Source organism: Theropithecus gelada, chromosome 2 (genome assembly GCF_003255815.1).
Source record: "Theropithecus gelada isolate Dixy chromosome 2, Tgel_1.0, whole genome shotgun sequence".
NCBI classification, from domain to species: Eukaryota; Metazoa; Chordata; class Mammalia; order Primates; family Cercopithecidae; genus Theropithecus; species Theropithecus gelada.
This window is the reverse complement of record NC_037669.1, coordinates 111,082,290-111,101,497: the sequence shown is the minus strand read 5'-3', so window position 1 is coordinate 111,101,497 and position 19,208 is coordinate 111,082,290. Positions and strand designations below refer to the sequence as shown.

At 39.6% G+C, this 19,208-nt stretch overlaps 1 protein-coding gene and 1 non-coding gene across 6 annotated transcripts; one reads left to right on the top strand and one right to left on the bottom strand.

Annotated features, from left to right (window-relative positions):
* The first annotated feature begins 136 nt into the window (after positions 1-136).
* NDUFB5 (NADH:ubiquinone oxidoreductase subunit B5) lies at positions 137-18,694 on the top strand. Of its 5 annotated transcripts, none has more exons than XM_025373906.1 (6): positions 137-286; positions 10,306-10,394; positions 11,319-11,385; positions 12,305-12,366; positions 14,086-14,192; positions 18,110-18,694. In XM_025373906.1, exons 1-6 carry the CDS (start codon positions 163-165, stop codon positions 18,228-18,230), a joined length of 570 nt encoding a protein of 189 aa, XP_025229691.1. In that variant the 5' UTR covers positions 137-162; the 3' UTR covers positions 18,231-18,694. The 5 variants fall into 5 exon arrangements, with proteins under 5 accessions (XP_025229691.1, XP_025229722.1, XP_025229716.1 ...); XM_025373922.1 differs by lacking the exon at positions 10,306-10,394 and adding an exon at positions 3,078-3,132 and having other exon boundaries at positions 155-286; positions 11,321-11,385; XM_025373915.1 differs by having other exon boundaries at positions 156-286; positions 12,311-12,366.
* LOC112619951 lies at positions 10,106-10,209 on the bottom strand. Its single transcript, XR_003118423.1, has one exon. It is a non-coding gene; the product is annotated as a small nucleolar RNA U13 (small nucleolar RNA).
* Positions 18,695-19,208: the final 514 nt, after the last annotated feature.

Genomic DNA, 19,208 nt, shown 5'->3' with positions numbered 1-19,208 from the left:
CCGCCAACGATGGCGTCACTTCCGGCGTCTCAAGCCGGCCGTGAAGGGACTAGAAACTTGCCCTCACTTAAGATGGCCACTTCCTGGCTTTGTCCTCATTGGTAAATTGGCTCTCTCAGCTTCCGTGACCCGCCCCCATTTTTCCTGTTGCTCGTAGTAGCCATGGCGGGCATGAGTTTGTTGCGACGGGTTTCGGTTACTGCGGTGGCAGCGCTTTCTGGCCGCTCCCTTGGCACTCGACTCGGATTTGGGGGCTTCCTCACTCGTGGCTTTCCGAAGGCTGTTGGTGGGTGCTGGCCTTGGGAGAACGGGCGTGAAGCGGGTGCAGGGCGAGAAAAGAGAGGACGCTTCCAGGGTGACCTTGGTGGGATCCGGAGGGAGCCGGGACAAATTGTGGGCTTGGGGCTTGAGAGGAGAGACGGAGCGCGAGCTATAGGAGGGGTTTTCGTGAAGTAGTCTGATCGATCGCGTTTACATTATTAGCATTTCTAAAACGTTGTTATTCACCATCTCAATGCTAATTTGCTGATGAAGCTGAGTATAGGAAGCTATAGAGCTGAGACCTGTATCTCTAGGTCACAAGCTTATTGTTGCGTTCCACCTGCCCAAAGGCTGGGTTCTAGTCCCACATATGCAAAGTCATGTTGCTGAGAAGCCCACCTATGCTAAGGAATATGAAGACAGGTAATATGTAGACAGGTAAAGAGGCTCAGGGCCAACTTATTCTTTAGGCACAGTAAGTACGGTGCCGCCCAATAATGAGATGCAGATGGACTGGGGGGGAAGAGAGGTTTTTTTTGTTTTCTTTGTTTTTTGAGACAGTCTCACTTTGTCACCCAGGCTGGAGTGCAGTGGCGCGATCTTGGCTCACTGCAACCTCCGCCTCCTAGGTTCAAGCGATTCACCTGCCTGAACTCATGATAGTTTTAGGGGTCCACGAAAGTGTTTTAATTTAAATTTCTTTTTTAAAAAGATCATAATGTTTATGAATATGATAACGAATCTAGCCTGTATTATATTCGTTTTATACCAATGCAGTCATAAAATACGATTTTTGGTAACTTAGAGGAAGGGGCCCTTGAAGGCAAAAGTGCCTAGGTCTCAGGAAAGTCATAATACAGTCTTTTTGTTTGTTTGTTTTGAGACAGTCTCACTCTGTCACGCAGGCTGGAGTGCAGTGGCACCGTCTTGGCTCACTGCCCGGGTTCAAGCCATTCTCCTGCCTCAGCCTCCCAGTAGCTGAGACTACAGGTGCACACCACCACGCCTGGCTAATTTTTGTATATTTAGTAGAGATGGGGTGTCATCATGTTGGCCAGGCTGGTCTCGAACTCCTGACCTCAAATGATCCGCCTGCCTCAGCCTCCCAAAGTGCTGGGATTATAGGCGTGAGCCATTGCACCTGCCCAATACAGTCTTAACAGGGTTATTTGGACCTAGTGAGTTGCATTATGGCGGTGTGAATAATCATAGCAAAGCATCAAATGCTTGGTATTTGGTGCATTTTATTATCTCAAAGACTGTGCAAAGAAATTACAATGTTATTTTCATTTTACAGATGAGGAAATTGACTCAATTATTAAATAATGTGTCACTGTACTAAATGATAATGACAGCCAACATTTACTGAGCACCTGTTATGTGTCAAGCATCATTTTCCTTTTTTTTTCAAGACGGAGTCTTGCTGCGTTGCCCAGGCTGGAGTGCAATGGTGTGATCTTGGCTCACGCGACCTCTGCCTCCTGGGTTCAGGCAATTCTCCTGCCTCAGCCTTCTGAGTAACTGGGTTTACAGGTGCATGCCTCCGTGCCGGGCTAATTTTTTTTTTTTTTGTAGAGATGGGGTTTCACCATGTTGGCCAGTCTGGTCTCGAACTCCTGACCTCGTGATCCACCCACCTCGGCCTCCCAAAGTGCTGAGATTACAGGCGTGAGCCACCGCACCTAACCTCAAGCATCATTTTAAGGGTTTAAAGTATTAATTTATTTAATCCTCCTCATTAAATATATACTGTGAGCTATTTGCCCTGTGCAATAGAAACAGGTAAAGAGGAAGTGAAACTTTAAAGTCAAAAAGTTGTCTCCAGCCTCAAAATATCTTGTTCTGTTTTTACCCTTATTCTCCCAATTTAATTTGAATTATGCCACTCCACAGGATGAGGCAATATACATAGGGATTTGCTCGAAACATGATGCAAAGAACCAGTGGTATTTAACAGATTTCCAGCAGGAATTTGAACTTGTTACAAAATTACATATGCTAACATTCCTTGATGAAAATCCCTTTTAAGTCTTTTCTGATTACAAATATCCTCATATAGCCAAATACAAATACTTCAAATACTCGCCCTGGTAGTATTCAATCAAATCTAGCTGGAGATAAACTGCAGCAAAATTTCACCCCCAGTTTCTCTTTCTACATTATTGCCCTTTCTTGGGGTTCTCAAAGAATCATTACCGTGTTCTGCGCCCTTTCCAGTCAGAGCAGGGAAGGATCTAATAGCTATCTTTACTAAAGGTTACTATGTTTTCTGCTGTGTACCTGCTTTCAAAGGTATTTTGCATCTGTCACTGTGATATGAAAGGTTTTAATCTCTTATATGGTTGTTTGTATCTGTCCCTACAAGAATGTAAGCTCTAGTGTAGTAGACAACCTGTCTTGTCTTGTTTTCTCTGGAGATAGACTGCCTATCTTCAAATTCTGGCTCTAGAATTTAGAAGCCATGTCTGTGATCATCACATCTTGGAAGCTAAAGTGGAAGACACCTAATTGCTCATAATCTGCATTTCCTCCTCTTTAAAAAAGATGAGAATTTTAACCTGCCTCAAAAGGTAGTTGTGAAGAGTGAGTGGAAAAAATCAACAGTGCCTGGCAGCAGTAACCTTTAAGAAAATTGTGGTAAAGTACACATAACATTTACCATTTTAACCATTTTTAAGTGCACCGTTCAGTGGTATTAAATACATTCCTAATGCTATGCAACCATCACCATCATCCGACTCCATAACTTTTTTCATATGGTAAAACTAAAACTCCGTATCCGTTAAACAATAACTCTCCATTCCCCTTCCACGTAGACCCTGGTAACCACCATTCTGCTGTCTTTATGATTTTGACTACTCTATTTCTCATGTAAGTAGAATCATAAAATATTTGTCTGTCACTTAGCATAATATCCCAAGGCATATTTATGTTGTAGCATATGTCAGAATTTCCTTCTTTTTAGAGCTGAATTGTCCATTGTCCATTGTATGTATTTACCCCATTTTGCTTATCCATCATCTGTCAATTGGGTTGCTTCAGGTTTTTTGTTTGTTTGTTTGTTTGAGACAGAGTCTTGCTGTGTCTTCCAGGCTAGAGTGCAGTGGCACGATCTTGGCTCACCGCAACCCCTGGCTTCCAGTGTTCTCATATCAAACTGAGGGTCAGGCTGCTATTTCTTGCTGCCCAATAATGAGATGCAGATGAACTGGGGAGGAAGAGAGGGTTGTTTTTTTTTTTTTTGAGACACAGTCTCATTCTGTTGCCCAGGCTGGAGTGCAGTGGTGCGATCTTGGCTCACTGCAACCTTCGCCTCCTGGGTTCCAGGGAGTCTCCTGCCTCAGCCTCCCAAATAGCTGGGATTACAAGTGCATGCCACACCACGCCCGGCTGATTTTTGTATTTTTAGTAGAGATGGGGTTTCACCATGTTGGCCAGGCTGGTCTTGAACTCCTGACCTCAGGTGATCCGCCCGCCTTGGCCTCCCAAAGTGCTGGGATTATAGACATGAGTCACCACGCCTGGCCAGAGAGAGTTTTTATTCCTGTAACTGGTTACAGGGAGAAGTCCTGGAAATTATCGTCAGACCAACTTAAAATTACGGTTTTCCAGAGCCCGTAGACCTTTTAAGCTGTATGTCTACATGTAAGTGTGCACTCATCTAAAGACATAAGTGACTAACTTTTTAAAATCTATAATTAAGGTCTGAGTCCTGAAGACCTTCCTCTGGAGCCTTAGTAAATTTACTTAATTTAAATGGGTCCCGGTGCTGGGGTGATTACCCTTATCTTGTCTCCTGCTAAATCATGGAGGTTTGGGAAGTTCCTTCAGACCCCCAGTAAACTTGTTTGTGGAGGCCTGGGGAGTTTCTTCATACCCACAATAAAACGTGTTTAATCCTAAATGGGTTCTGTTAAGAATTCCTTCGAACTCCTGTCCTCAAGTGATCCACCTGCCTTGGCCTCTTAAAAGTGTTGGGGTTACAGCTGTGAGCCTACACCCAAGCACTTGCAGATTTTAATTACTGTAAAGCTTCACTTAACATCATTGGCTTTTGAAACTGCAACCCTCAGAACCTATAATAAAGATGGAAATGATGTTGTTTAAGGACCTGCTGTATGTGGTTTCACTTAAAGTCACAGTTTCCAAGAACTTATCAGTGACATTGAGTGTGACTTGTTTTGTGAATAATGTTTCTGTGAACATGGATGTACAAATATCTCTTCTGAGACCCTACTTTCAATTCTTGTGGGTGTATCTGCAGAAGTGTAATTGCTGGGTCATGTGTGTCATGGGTGTCACTGGCTGGGACTGGCATTGTGGGTGGTAAAAGAATTTACCAAGACAGTCATAGGTAAAGAGGACAGATTTGTTAGAGAAAATACAAAGATAAAGTTGCAAGGGAACAGTGGGCAGCACAGCAGAGAAGGGGCTATCTGCAGAATCAGGGGCTACAGGGAAGTTTTATAGGGTCATACTGACGGGACTATGAGCAGAGAAGGTGTGCAGATAAGCTCACTCTGCTGGGGCTATGTGTTGAATGAGGTATTTGGGAACAGGATGTTGTGCCTGTGGGTCGCCTGTGATTAGCCGTGTGTCAGCAGAATTGCTTTCCTCCTCCTGGGGCCCCTTACTTGTTGCTTATGTATCTTACTAGGATTCCACAATATGGTAATTCTGTTTTTAATTTTTTGAGGAACCCTCATGCTATTTTCCATAGCAGCAATACCATTTTACATTCCTTTGTTTACCACCAGTGTGCAAAGATTCCAATTCCTCCATATTCTGACACTTGTTATTTTCTGGTTTTTTGAAAGTAGCCATTCTGATGGGTATGTGATGATATCATTGTAGTTTTGATTTGCATTTCCCTAATTAGTTTGATTCTTGGCCATTTGTATATATATCTTCTTTAGAGAAATTTCTATTCAAATTCTTTGCTTATTATTTATTTTATTATTTTTTATCTTGAGTATGAGGTCTCCCTAATGTTGCCCATGCCGAACTTGAACTCCTGGACTCAAGCAATCCTGCTTCAGCCTCTCAAGTAGCTGGGACTACAGGTACATGCCACTCTGCCAAGCTATTTGCCTGTTTTATTTTTTTGTTTATTTTTGGCAGGATCTTGCTCTGTCACCCCGGCCGAAGTGCAGTGGCGCAGTCATAGCTCACTGTAGCCTCAACCTCCTAGACTCAGGTGATCTTCCTGCCTCAGCCTCCTGAGTAGCTGGGATGACAGGTACACACCACCACACCCGGCTAATTTTTTAAGTTTTTTGTAGAGATGAGATCTGGCTATGTTGACCAGGCTAGTTTCAAACTCCTGGGCTCAAGAAATTCCCCACTTTGGCCTCCCAAAGTGCTGGGATTACAGGCATGAGCCACCATGCCCAGCCTATTTTTAAATTAGATTATTTGGTTTTTTATTGTTGTTGAGTTTTCTATGTGTTCTGATATCAGTCCCTTATCAGATATATGATTTGCATATATTTTCTCCCATTCTGTGGGTTGCCTTTTTACTCTGCTGATAGCGTCCTTTCAGACACAAAATTTTTAAATTTTCATGAAGTCCAGTTTGTCTGATTTTTCTTTTTTTGTCTGTGCCTTTGAAGTCCTGGCATTAGCCTTCTACAAATTCCTATAGCCTCATCTTTCCTAAAAGTCTAGTGCTGTCATGTTCTCCATCACCCTCTGTAAACCTTTCTCAGAAAATTAGCAGATAAAGCTATTCTATTTAATTAAATTATTTATTAAACATCAGAGATTGTGTAATTCCAGAAATGAGCTAATTTCTCCCCTCAGCTGCAGGTAAATTTAATTTATAATTGAAGACTGATATGCACAACTTATGGTTTTTAAAAGTGTGAAGAATATTAATATGAATATATAAACAAGAGTGCTGTGGAGTTAATCCAGACATGGAATAGATGGGGCATTTTAACCGAATTAAAGGGATAGTTTTAATTGGTGGAACTGGCAGAAAAGTAAAGGTTAAGTTTTTTTTATTAGATATATGACTCTTGGGGTAGGTAGGTGTTGGGAGAAAAGGCAAATAAAGGAAAGTTGGGACCAAATTGGGGGAGGGGAGGGACTGACTACAAAGCCAAAGTATCTTCATTTGATTTTGTAGGCAACAGAGTGTTATAGCAGAAGAACAATATCAGGAGTGTGTTTTAGGAAGATGCTTCTGAATATTGGATGGCTTATAGGGTATGTTGATTACCTAGGCCAGTAAGGTAAAGAAGGCATGGAATGAAATGGAGAGTTTAAATCTTAGAATCAAGAGGCCTTGGCAAATGATGAATGAAGGATAGATGCACGGAAGATGATTGAGATTTTTATCCAAGGTAATTGAGATGGTGGTGCCCTTTACTGGGAATGATGGAAAGAAAATGACCAATTTTTATTGTTGTCGTCTTTTTATTTTTTTATTTTTTTGAGACAGAGTCTCACTCTGTCACCCAGGCTGGAGCGTAGTGGCACAGTCTTGGTTCACCACAACCTCCACCTCCCAGGTTCAAGCGATTCTCTTGCCTCAGCCTCCCAAGTAGCTGGGATTACAGGCCTGGCTAATTTTTTGTATTTTTAGTAGAGACAGGGTTTCACCATGTTGGCCAGGCTGGTCTCGAACTCCTGACCTCAAGTGATCTGCCCGCCTCGGCCCCCCAAAGTGCTGGGATTACAGGTGTGAGCCACTGTGCCCAGCCCAATTGTTGTCTTTGATACACAAAAAGTTCCTACATTATCTTATTCAATTCTTATAAAAATCGCAATCGTCAAAGGCTTAGTAACTTTTCTGAGGCTATTTGCATTTTAAAAAATTAGTTATTGAGGCCTTGGGCCTATGAAATTAATGAATACTTAATGGAGAAATTTCAGGCTTTAGAAAGCAGTGAAAGATGCCTATTTTTGGTGTCAGGAGGATCAGGGTTCCAGAAATCCTGGTAGTCACTTCATTGTAAGCAATGTTCACCCTATAATTTAATTTTTTTTTTAGGGGAAAGGGTCTAGCTATGTTGCTCAGGCTGGCCTCAAATTCCTGGTCTCAAGTGATCCTCCCGCCTCAGCCTCCTGAGTAGCTGGGATTACAAGCACGTACCGCCATTCCTGGTTACACACTAATATTTTTAGATTTAAGCAGATGGCCCTACTACATCAAAAATCATGACGGCTCAAAACATTTAAAAAGAGTTAAGTGCAAGTCAGTTGTGGTGGTGCGTGATGTAATCCCAGCTACTCCGCAGGCTGAGGTGGGAGGATCTCTTGAGCCCAGGAGTTTGAGACCAGCTTGAGTAACATAGTGAAAAACCTTGTCTCTGGAAAAAAAAAAGAAAAAAAGAGTTACATGCTATGAAATATACTTTGAAACAATATTAATAAGTTATCTAGGACTTTTAGTGACATGACTAATTGTTTAATAATTGGGTAATATGTGTAAAGAAAGAGCAAGCTGTTCACATTACTAAATGCATTAAACTTTGTGTTTTTTTTTTGGAGACGGAGTCTCGCTCTGTCACCCAGGCTGGAGTGCAGTGGCACAACCTAGGCTCACTCCTGGGTTTACTTACACCATTCTCCTGCCTCAGCCTCCCCAGCAGCTGGAACTACAGGCGCCCGCCACCACACCTGGCTATTTTTTTTTTTTTTTGTATTTTTAGTAGAGACGGGGTTTCATCGTGTTAGCCAGGTTGGACTCCATCTCCTGACCTCGTGATCTGCCTGCCTCAACCCCCCAAAGTGCTGGGATTACAGGCATGAGCCACCGCACCCGGCCAAAAACCACAATTACTTTCAATTGCAAAAACTGCAATTACTTTTGCACCAACCTAATATTAAGCTGAAAATAGATTGTCCCTCTAAGAGAGTATGCTCTTGAATGAACACATTTCTGCAGGTGTAGTCAGGGGATAAGGGACAGGGAAGATCATCCTGTTTTGACCCTGTACTTCTAGTGTATCGGATTAATATTGAATTGGCCTTTTGCTTTTTTGTGAGCAACTAAATTTCTGGGATTTCCAGGTGGAAACCCACTTACCTTATTACATTGAATCCTTTTGGATTCAGCCTTTTGTAATGTGTGTAAAGACTCTTTTGGGACCCTGTTTCATCAGTGTCTTAGCCACTGATGATGTAGCAGTAGCTTTGTGTTTCTAAGTAGTTGTGTTTCTAAGTAGTTCTTTGTGTTGTAGCAGTAGCTTTGTGTTTCTAAGACTTGACAAGTCAGGAATGCTGTATCCACCTCATCTAGGCCATTCATAAAAACCTTGATGCTGCAGGACTTTTGAGAGATCCCTGTGCCAGGTTACTGCAATAATTAATCAGTACCTTTTGGTTACAGTCAATCAAGTACCCATTACAAATTTCTCTAACTTGCTCTTTCTCTCAGCTTATAATGTCTCCTCTTCCTAACCCCCACATCTTGTCCAAATAGGAACTTTTCTTCTGGGCCACTGTATCCTATTTCTTTCCCTTGTTACCGTTACAGATTTGTAATTATTTGTGTATTGTGTATTTCTCCCAGCAAGATATATATCCCTCTTAGACCGTATATAGATCTAGCATAGGATCTGCACATAGTATGCAATTAAATATGTATTGAATTAATGAGTACTTTGTACTGTCATCCAACCCTTTTTCTTCATCTAGTCCACAAAAAAATTCTATTATGTATCTTTCAGATGATTTGCTGAAGTCCATACTTACTTTGTCAAATTCTCTTAATCTTGTTCTTTAAAAAGCCTTAGTAGTATGAATTATATATAGTAAATTCATGCCAGTTTCTAATTTCTCTTGTGATTCTACCTCCCAAACTCACTGCAAGCTGCTTTCAGGTGTTAACCAAAGTTAAGAAGATAGTTCCTGCTTTCAAGATATTTATACTTAAAAGTGGCAGCAGTGAACACAAATATACACATCACAGTAATGTAATTCAAAAGTAGGAAAGATCTCGTATGGTTGGGAAGAATGTTGGCATCTTGGAAGATAAGATGTCATCTGGGCCTAATACAGATTTTAGGAGAGGGGACACCTTTCTAGACATTAAACATGAACAAAAGATTCAGATCTTTCTGACATCTATTATGACTGAAATTCCTTCAATGGGAAATTAAAGTTTTTTATTCCACAGTGACTCACATGCAAAATATCCTTGAGAGTAGTTACACAGTGAAAACATAGGAACTTTCAGTTTCTAAGTAACAGCTAGATCCTTTCCTGTTCCCAGTGCAAAGGGCTTGGAATGCCTGTAGTGATCCTTCCAGACCTTCAAGAGGAAGAATGTAAAAAGAGGATCCAGAAGTGAAATTTTGCCTCAATTTACTTCCAGCAAGGCTTGATTAAATTCTGTCAGGGGGGAGACTTGAAGAGGATATTCTTAATCAGCAATGGTTTACCATGTGATTTTATCAAGATATTTTAGAGTGTGTAGTTTGATAACAAGTTCTAATTCCTGCTGGTGATTTGTTGAATAAATACTGCTGGTCCTTTCCATCTATTTTGCAGCATAATAATACATATAATACAGATAATGTGTCATGTGAAATGTCATAATGGAATAATTTACATTAATGTATTTCTTTTGCAGCATTAGCAAATATTTGTTGCAGAGGAGACACAGATAAACAGCTCATTAAGTAGCTAACCTCTCTGCCTGCTATTGAAACAAATTAAAATGATTATTTAGATACTTCTTTAACTTTGAATTAAAATGAGGAAAGTTATGCTTTAGAACAGTAGATCCATCTTTGTTTAAAGATATCCTATCTGACCTGGCCTTGTTACTCAAATAAGACATTTTAAAATCTTATATTAAACATCTAAGAATGTATATTTTCTTTTTGTTTCATGTCAGATGAGTAATGTGCCTACCTCATAACAAGGTTTGAGGGAGGCATATCTCACACATGAATGTGAAAACCCAGTCACCCTGCTTATGATCTGCAAAAGGATCCTTGTATTTTTTTCTTTATAATCTGATTTTAACTCAGAATATAACAGTATACCCATATGAACCTTGTATAAAACAGGGTAATTCAATATTTCCAGCTCCTGTTCGACACAGTGGAGGCCATGGGAAAAGACTATTTGTCATCAAAGCTTCTAAATTCTATGACAGCCGGTTTTTGAAGTTATTGGTAAGTTTAAATTTTTTGTTGAATTAGAGTCTCTGCATGTAATGGAAAAAATTTTTGCCTCTTTAGAAAACATCTTTCATTTTATGAAATATTTTATTTTGTAAATTTATATTTCTTTCTGTAGAAGAGACTGAGATTGTAAAGTCTGATTTGTTACTGAATTTCTCTTTAAATTAGTGAAGCTTTCCTTCTTCACAAAAGGATTTACACTAAATGGAGGTAAAACGTGAACCATTCCTTTCTTCTGAAGATTATGGCGTTTCGAAATAGAATCTGTGTTCCTATAACTCAAATATTCTTTAAATGACCAAAGAACTTGTTGAAAGACTTTTTTAAATAAAGGAGCTACATTATTTTGGGATATGGTTTTATATTTATATGTTGCTCAAGAACACTGATTTCAGAGGGTAACAGGGATCTATAGTGCCATCTTAATTTAGCAATAATATAATTACATTGCTTATTTAGAATGCTGACTGTATTTCTGTCTCAAGGCTCAAGAGGAACAAAGTAGAGGCTTAGAAAATGGGAGATTGTCTGAACCATCTGCCACTGTAGATAAAGCTCTGAATCATCATTTGAGTACTGACCTTAAAACTTTCTCTTGCCCTTCCATTGTGTTTAATGACCTTTTTCATCTCCTTGGTTGAGCCCTTACTTTTCTTGTTATGACTAGCTCAAATCCTGTTTAGTGATAGAAATCACCTTGATGTTTTTACACTTTTGTTCTTAATGTGTTGTTTTCTTTCATGACATTGCTTTACCAAAAAGTAAAATCACAGAAATTAATAATTTGGTACTGTATGCCCAATTTGGCAAGTTTATTTTATAAGAAATATGAGGAAATCATATCATGAGGATGATTTGTGTGTGGGGAGAGTTACGAAACGGTCATGAGAAACATTTTTTTATTTTTTATCTTAGAGATTCTACATTGCATTGACTGGGATTCCAGTAGTAATTATCATAACTCTGGTGAATGTATTCATTGGTAAGTCACTTCCATCCCCTGCCAGCACCACCAGATTGGAAAAATTTTTAAACATATGTACATCAATATAAAAAAGAAATTACGGATATTGTAATGAAAAGCTCTTTAAGCATAAGCATGGCAGTTTATCTTAAAATAACCAAATCTCAACCTGAACTAAGAATTTTTTAATCCATCCTAGAACATATAAAACTATAATCCTCGGCCGGGCGCAGTGCCTCATGCCTGTAATCCCAGCACTTTGGGAGGCCGAGGCGGGCGAATCATGAGGTTAGGGGTTCAAGAGACCAGCCTGGCCAACATAGTGAAACCCCATTTCTACTAAAAATACAAAAAATGAGCCGGGCGTGGTGGTGGGCGCCAGCTACTCGGGAGGCTGAGGCAGGAGAATGACTTGAACCCGAGAGGTGGAGATTGCAGTGAACTGAGATTGTGCCATCGCACTCCAACCTGGGCGACAGAACGAGACTCCATCTCAAAAAAAAAACGAAACTATAGTCCTCTAACAAAGAATGAAAATGTCAATGACAATAAACGTTAGATTTTCATGGGAAATTTTGTTCAAAGTACTTCTAACATCTTGAATCCTAAAATGTTTCGTATCATAGGTATAGGGAAGACCAGAAGGAATAATATGTCTTTTATTATATCTTGTTACAGTATATAAAAACAAAATGAGAAACTCATGGAATACCTATAAATAATGCCTTACACAGAGAGATGTCTAAAAATGTCTAACAAATGAATTGATTTTCAACCAGATTAAAGTGAATTAAAGATATTAGATATCTTCATTGGTACAAAGTTTTTAAAGGATCCTTTAAAACCACAAGAAGTTGGTTTTATTACTTTAATGGTGAAGAATTAATTTTTTAAACTCCTCATGCTGAAGTTGAACATAACCATTTTTTCTTATTAGGTGAAGCTGAACTAGCAGAAATTCCAGAAGGCTATATCCCAGAACACTGGGAATATTATAAGGTTTGTATAGGACATTGACAATTACATACTGTTACGTGCCTTGTCAATGCACTAGTTAATATCTTAATTCAGCAATTATGATATAGTCAGGTTTTTTGTTTTGTTTTACTTTGTTTTGTTGAGACAGCATCTCTCTCTGTCGCCAAGGCTGGAATGCAGTGGCACGATTTCGGCTCACTGCAATCTCTGCCTCCTGCGTTCAGGCAATTGTCATCCCTCAGCCTCCCATGTCGCTGAGATCACAGGTGTCTGCTGTGTGATCCTGGCTAATTTTGGTATTTTTAGTAGAGACAGGATTTCACCATGTTGGCCAGGCTTTTCTTGAATTCCTGGCCTCAAGTGATCCGCCCACCTCAGCCTCCCAAAGTACTGGGATTAAAGGTGTGAGCCACTGTGCCCAGCCATGATAGAGTTTTATATTTCATTTTTTATATCAAGTAGATACATTTTTTGCATACTTTTTATAAACAACAAGTTTTGATACTTAATTTTTTTAAAATCATTTTAAGCTTTACAATTTTTTAAAGAATGATTGCAGTGTGTTCTCAGCCTAACAGACTAACATAATTTATCCTAAGTTCAATGCCTTAGGAAAGATTTCACCAATGTTAATGCTAGCTGTCATTTATTGAGCACCTACTGTGTAACGGGTACCGTGCTGAGTGTTTTACAAACATTTATTATTTCATCCCATGTAAAATGTACTATTATTATTCCCTCTTTGGAGATGAAGAAACTGAGGCTAAAAGAGTTCAGTGACCTGTCTAGATAGGGTCACTATTTCAACCCAGGCAACTTTGACTCCAGAGCCTGCACTGTTGGTCATTACGCCATACTGCCACTGCTACCAAAACCCAAAATTAATTTTGTTATTTGTTTACAAGTGTTATCATGAGCCTTGAATAGAGTATGTCCCATCATGTTTTATTATCTGAATGAATTATATTTTAAATATAAATGTTTTTTTTGTTTTTTGTTTTTTTTTTTGAGACGGAGTCTCGCTCTGTCGCCCAGGCTGGAGTGCAGTGGCCGGATCTCAGCTCACTGCAAGCTCCGCCTCCCGGGTTCACGCCATTCTCCTGCCTCAGCCTCCCGAGTAGCTGGGACTACAGGCGCCCGCCACATCGCCCGGCTAGTTTTTTGTATTTTTTTTAGTAGAGACGGGGTTTCACCGTGTTAGCCAGGATGGTCTCGATCTCCTGACCTCGTGATCCGCCCGTCTCGGCCTCCCAAAGTGCTGGGATTACAGGCTTGAGCCACCGCGCCCGGCCTAAATATAAATCTTAAACCATTAAATCTTAAGGCAGGCCTTAGAATTAGTTCGTTTATGCTAACTGGTGCAAAGAGCTCCATTTTTGAATTACCAAAACCTGGGTTTGGCTTCTGAATCTGCCACCTAAGATGCTCAGCATAGTGTAATGGAAAAGAGCACATAGCTTTGGAGTCAGACCTGGTTTGAGTCCAGGTGCTGCCATTTATTAGCTACGTAACTTTGTGCAATTCACTTATCTTTAAAATGTGGACAAAAATAGTATCCACCTAATCTGTTAAAATTATTTTTTATATATATCTATAAATCATACTAGATATAAATCAAATAACATCATACTAGATGTTATTGGTTTATCTAACTGAAATGATCATTTTAAAGAATAGTCAACTAGAAACGCAAAATATTATTCAGAAATGGACTAATATTAAACAAATTTTCTCTTGTAGCATCCCATATCAAGATGGATTGCCCGTAATTTCTATGACAGTCCTGAAAAGATTTATGAAAAATCAATGGCTGTCCTTCAGATTGAAGCTGAAAAGGCTGAATTACGGTAGGAAAAAAGAGGGGGTAGGTGGGAAAGAAAATCTTCCTAGGGTTGCCAACCACCAGAAAAATAAATTAATAAAACTATTACTATTTCAGCAGTATAGAATGTTTTATGTAAAAGGATAAATTTATATCCAGATGCAGTGGCTTACACCTGTAATCCCAGCACTATGGGAGGCTACAGAAATTAGCTGGGCATGGTGGTATGTGCCTGTAATCCCAGGTCCTCAGGAAGCTGAGGCAGAAGAATCACTTCAACCCGGGAGGTGGAGGTTGCAGTGAGCCAAGACCACGCCAATGCTCTGCAGCCTGGGTGACAGTGCGAGACTCTGTCTCAAAAAAAAAAGGCGGGGGGTAAAGATAGAATTCGCTTGTTTGGAGTGAAAATTATAAACTGGTGACAAGGAGACTATTAGGAGATATGTGTCAGATTAAAAGGAGTTCTTTTTAAAATTTAAAAATTTTTTTTTAGAGTTGAAGTCTTGCTCTGTTGCCCCAGCTGGGCAGCAAATGGATGGATATATCCATCCAATGAAATGTATAATGTGGCCATTAAAAAGAAAGGGATATATGCTGTTATGGAAAGCTATGTGGATTTTCTTTCTTATATATTATATTTTATATACATATTAAAAAACTAGACATATATATTTTTTCCCTTCTCTTATGCTGCTGAGTGCCTGTATTAGTTTAACCAGTCCCCTATTGCTGATACTTGGGTTCTTTCCAAGTTTTTTGGTATTATACATACTGCTGTGTTTAATTTTTCCCATATTGTTTGCATATTTATGTAACGTATCTGGAAAATAAATTTCTGGAAGTGGCATTGATAAGCCAAATAGCACATGCTTTTAAACTTTGGGTACATATTGCCAAACTCTTCTCCAAAAAGTTGCACCAGTTGTTTCTTCATCAGTTTCCATGTTTCAGTTTTCCATGTTTCTCTGTAATGGAATTTATCAAAGTGAAACATTTTGCTGATACGGTAATTGAAAAATGTTGCCTCATCATTTCAATTTTATATTTCTTTGTAAAGTTGAGTAGTTTTTTCATATATCTGTTAGTTGTGTGTATTTCTTTTCTTTCTTTTTTTTTTTTTTCCTGAGACAAAGTCTTGCTCTGTTGGCCAGGCTGGAGTACAGTGGCATGATCTTGACTCACTGCAGCCTTGGTCTCCTAGGTACAAGCCATCCTCCCACCCAAGCCTCCCTAGTAGCCAAGATTACAGGTGTATGACACCATGACCAGTTTATTTTTGTTTTTTGTGGAGACATGATTTCACCATGTTGCCCAGGCTGGTCTCAAACACCTGGGCTCAAGCAATCCACCCTCCGGGGCCTCCCAAAATGCTGAGATTACAGGCATGAGCCACTGCACCTGGCCGTGTGTATTTCTTTCTCTATATGTTGTCTTTTGGCAGTGTAGAAATTTTTGCAACACAGAAGTGTTTTTATATTTTCAGACAAATTTGTAATAGTAACTAAGAGCATTTTCTTTTTTTCCTTTTATTTTTTGAGACAGTTTTGCTCTGTCTCCCAGACTGGAGTGCAATGGCGTGGTCTTGGCTCACTGCAACCTCTGCCTCCCGGGTGCAAGCGATTCTTCTGCCTCAGCCTCCCAAGTAGTTGGGATTACAGGCGCCCAACCCCACGCCCAGCTAATTTTTGTATTTTTAGTAGAGACAGGGTTCTGCCATGTTGGCCAGGCTGGTCTTGAACTCCTGGCCTCAAGTGATCTGCCTGCCTCAGCCTCCCAAAGTGCTGGGATTACAGACGTGAGCCACTGTACCTGGCCGCTAATAAAATTTTTAATACATTTTGTATCAGTGTTTTAATTACTTTCTATGTATTTACTCATTTAATTATTGTCAGGTTTGCCAGTCTTTGGCTTTTGGGATTTTGTGTCATACAGAGATCTCTGATGATAATTAAATCAGTAAATATATAAATCCAAAATTTTTTTTTTAATATTCACTTGTGCTTTCCTTTTGTTTTTTTGAGACAGGATCTCGTTCTGTTGCCTGGGCTGGAGTGCAGTGTTGCAGTCATGGCTCACTGCAGCACCGACCTCCTGGGTTTAAGCAATCCTCCAGCCTCAGCCTCCTGAATAGCTGGGACCACGGTGCTGGCCACCATGCCCAACTAATTGTTTGGGGGTTTTGTTTGTTTGTTTGTTTTGGTAGAGATGGGATCTTGCTCTGTTGCCCAGGTTGATCTCGAACTCCTGGGCTCAAGCAATCTTCCTGCCTTGGCCTCCCAAAGTGCTGGGATTACAGGCATGAGTCAACTTGCCCAGCCTGTTTTTGGCTTTTGTGTTTTTTTTTTTTTTTGACATGGGGACTTGCTGTGTTGCCCAGGACAGACTCGAGCTCCTGAGCTCAAGTGACCCTCCCACCTCAGCCTCCCGAGTAGCTAGGACTACAGACATGTGCCACTGCTCCCAGTTTACTATTTTTTAATGAAATAGGAAAGTGCTACACATGCTTATTTTATACCTTGCTTTTTAAAAACATAACAGTATATATAGTATCTCCTCCCATGTTACTACATACAGATTCTCCTTATTCTTTTTAGCAGGTATATAGTAGTTCATTATGTGGATGAATCATAATTTAACCAGTTAGTCTCATGTTGATAAATATTTTAATTACTCATGGTTTGGATAGTTATACTCTAAAGAGTAGACCAGAAAGAGGATGTTATTTAATCCTTCAAAAAATGATACCTGCTAAATACACCATCACAAAGGCATATAATCTCCCATAGGGTTAGTGAGCTGGTTGAGGTTAATAAAGTGACTTATTTAACTGTGATAAATTTTTAGTCCTATGAAAAAATATGTATTCTGTAAAAACAGAAAGTAGAAGGTTTGATGGAGAAGGCACTGCTTCAGGAATGTGTGATTGTGCAAAGACTTAGATATTGAAGCGGGAAAGCACCTGTATAAAATACGAGAGAATTCAGTTTGTGAAGAACAAGAACAAGTAAGTAGATGTTAGAGTTGAAGAATGTTTTTCTTGATCTTGATTTTTCTTGCTTTCTATTTATGTTTGTATAAATATTGACTGAGTGTCTGATGTTGACCGGGCCTGGTATAATGCTGGCAAATAAAAAACCAGTTCTACTCTCAGAAAGCTTTCTGTCCTAATGGCGATGGGCAGACACAAGATGTGAAACTCCAGGAAAGTTTATTCATATGTTAATTCCTAGCACAGCATATGACCATAATAGTAGACATTCTATAAATGACTCTCCTAGCATCTAAAAGGTGAGAAGATAGGAAAAGCACTGTAACAATTCAGATGAAAGTGATCTGTGCAGGCACAGTGAAGGAGAGAATTCGGTATCAATTTGAGTAATGTTTTGGTCTTAAAAACTGTTTGGTGGACCGGGTGTGGTGGCTCACGCCTGTAATCCCAGCACTTTGGGAGGCCAAGGCAGGCAGGTCACAAGGTCAGGAGTTAGAGACCAGCCTGGCCAACATGGTGAAACCCTGTCTCTACTAAAAATACAAAAATTAGCTGGGCGTGGTGGTGGGCCCTTGTAGCCCCAGCTACTTGGGAGGCTGAGACAGGAGGATCACTTGAACCTAGGAGGTAGAATTTGCAGTGAGCTGAGACTGCGCCATAGCACTCCGGCCTGGGCAACCGAGCAAGACTCTGTCTCAAAAAAAACAAAAACAAAAACAAACAAAAAAATTGTTTGATGGCTCCCTATATAAGCAACATAATAAAAGTCAAAAATTTAAGTCCCAACTTTTGCTTATAGATGTATACCAGATGTATGCCTACATAAAGGTCTGTGGAGGGACATTATACTTTACATAAAAGCAGACTCTAGTGATTGTCCTTTATGGAAATGGCTCATTAAATTTATAATTGGAAGTGCTGGGATCTCAATATTGCTGTTCCATTTGTTACAGGTTGAAGGAGCTGGAAGTACGAAGATTGATGCGTATGAGAGGAGATGGACCCTGGTATTACTATGAGACAATTGATAAGGAACTTATTGATCATTCTCCAAAAGCAACTCCTGACAATTAAGCATTTTTTTCCTCCAAATACAAAGTATGTTCTCTTTGTTGGAAAATAAATTAGTAAATATATTCTGTATTTTTGCTCTCCGTGAAAAACAAAAGAACTTCTGACATTACTGTCTCTGTGTTGGTTCAGACTGAGGCTTTCGTTTAGGGAGTTTGGCTTCCAGTCCACAAAGAAGGTTTAAAATGTACTAATAAAAACTGGAGAAACAGGAATTTGTGAACTCCTAAAGTTGTAGCAACTTTGAAAGGTTAGTGTTTTATTTACCTGACAAATGGAAGTTATAGAAAAGAAGTTTAATTATGTTAAGTACGAGTAATTATAGTATTTTGTACAAATGCCTGTACTGTAGATGTCTGTATTATTGAGGTGCAACTCAGGATTTTAAGTTCCATAAAGCATTGAACCAACTCTGTAATGTTAACTCCTTAATAAACAGATTTTCAATAAGCAAATTTTAAAGTTTATAATGCTTTCATGTTTCTTTTTTTTTTTTTTGCTATGTATTGTTCTTTTTTTAAACTACACACATACAGACATGTACACACACACACACACACACACACACACGCACACACACATTCTTTTCCTAGATGCAATCTCTGAGATCCCTTAGAGTCCTATTTTGTAAACACTGGGGAAGTAGTTGTACTAGGTAATATGATTCCTGCAGAGATTATAAAATGTGAGTAAAAGATAAAAATGACTGTCATTTATTAAGTATTTATTGTCTGCTAGACACTATATTAAATAACTGCATGTTTTTTTTTGGACGGAGTCTTGCACTCCGGAGAGTGCAATGCTGTGATCTTGGCTCGCTGCAACCTCCGCCTCCAGGGTTCAAGCAGTTCTTGTCTCAGCCTCCCGAGTAGCTGGGATTACAGGCACCCACCACCACACCTGGCTAATTTTTGTATCTTTCAGTAAAGACTTTCGCTGTGTTGGCCAGGCTGGTCTTGAACTCCTGATCTCAGGTGATTG

Excerpts from the sequence above, each read along its gene's own strand:
- NDUFB5 (XM_025373906.1), top strand. The coding sequence starts at position 163 with ATGGCGGGCATGAGTTTGTTGCGACGGGTTTCGGTTACTGCGGTGGCA. Across the intron at positions 287-10,305 it reads TGGCTTTCCGAAGGCTGTTG|CTCCTGTTCGACACAGTGGA; the intron begins GTGGGTGCTGGC and ends CAATATTTCCAG. Across the intron at positions 11,386-12,304 it reads TCTGGTGAATGTATTCATTG|GTGAAGCTGAACTAGCAGAA; the intron begins GTAAGTCACTTC and ends TTTTCTTATTAG.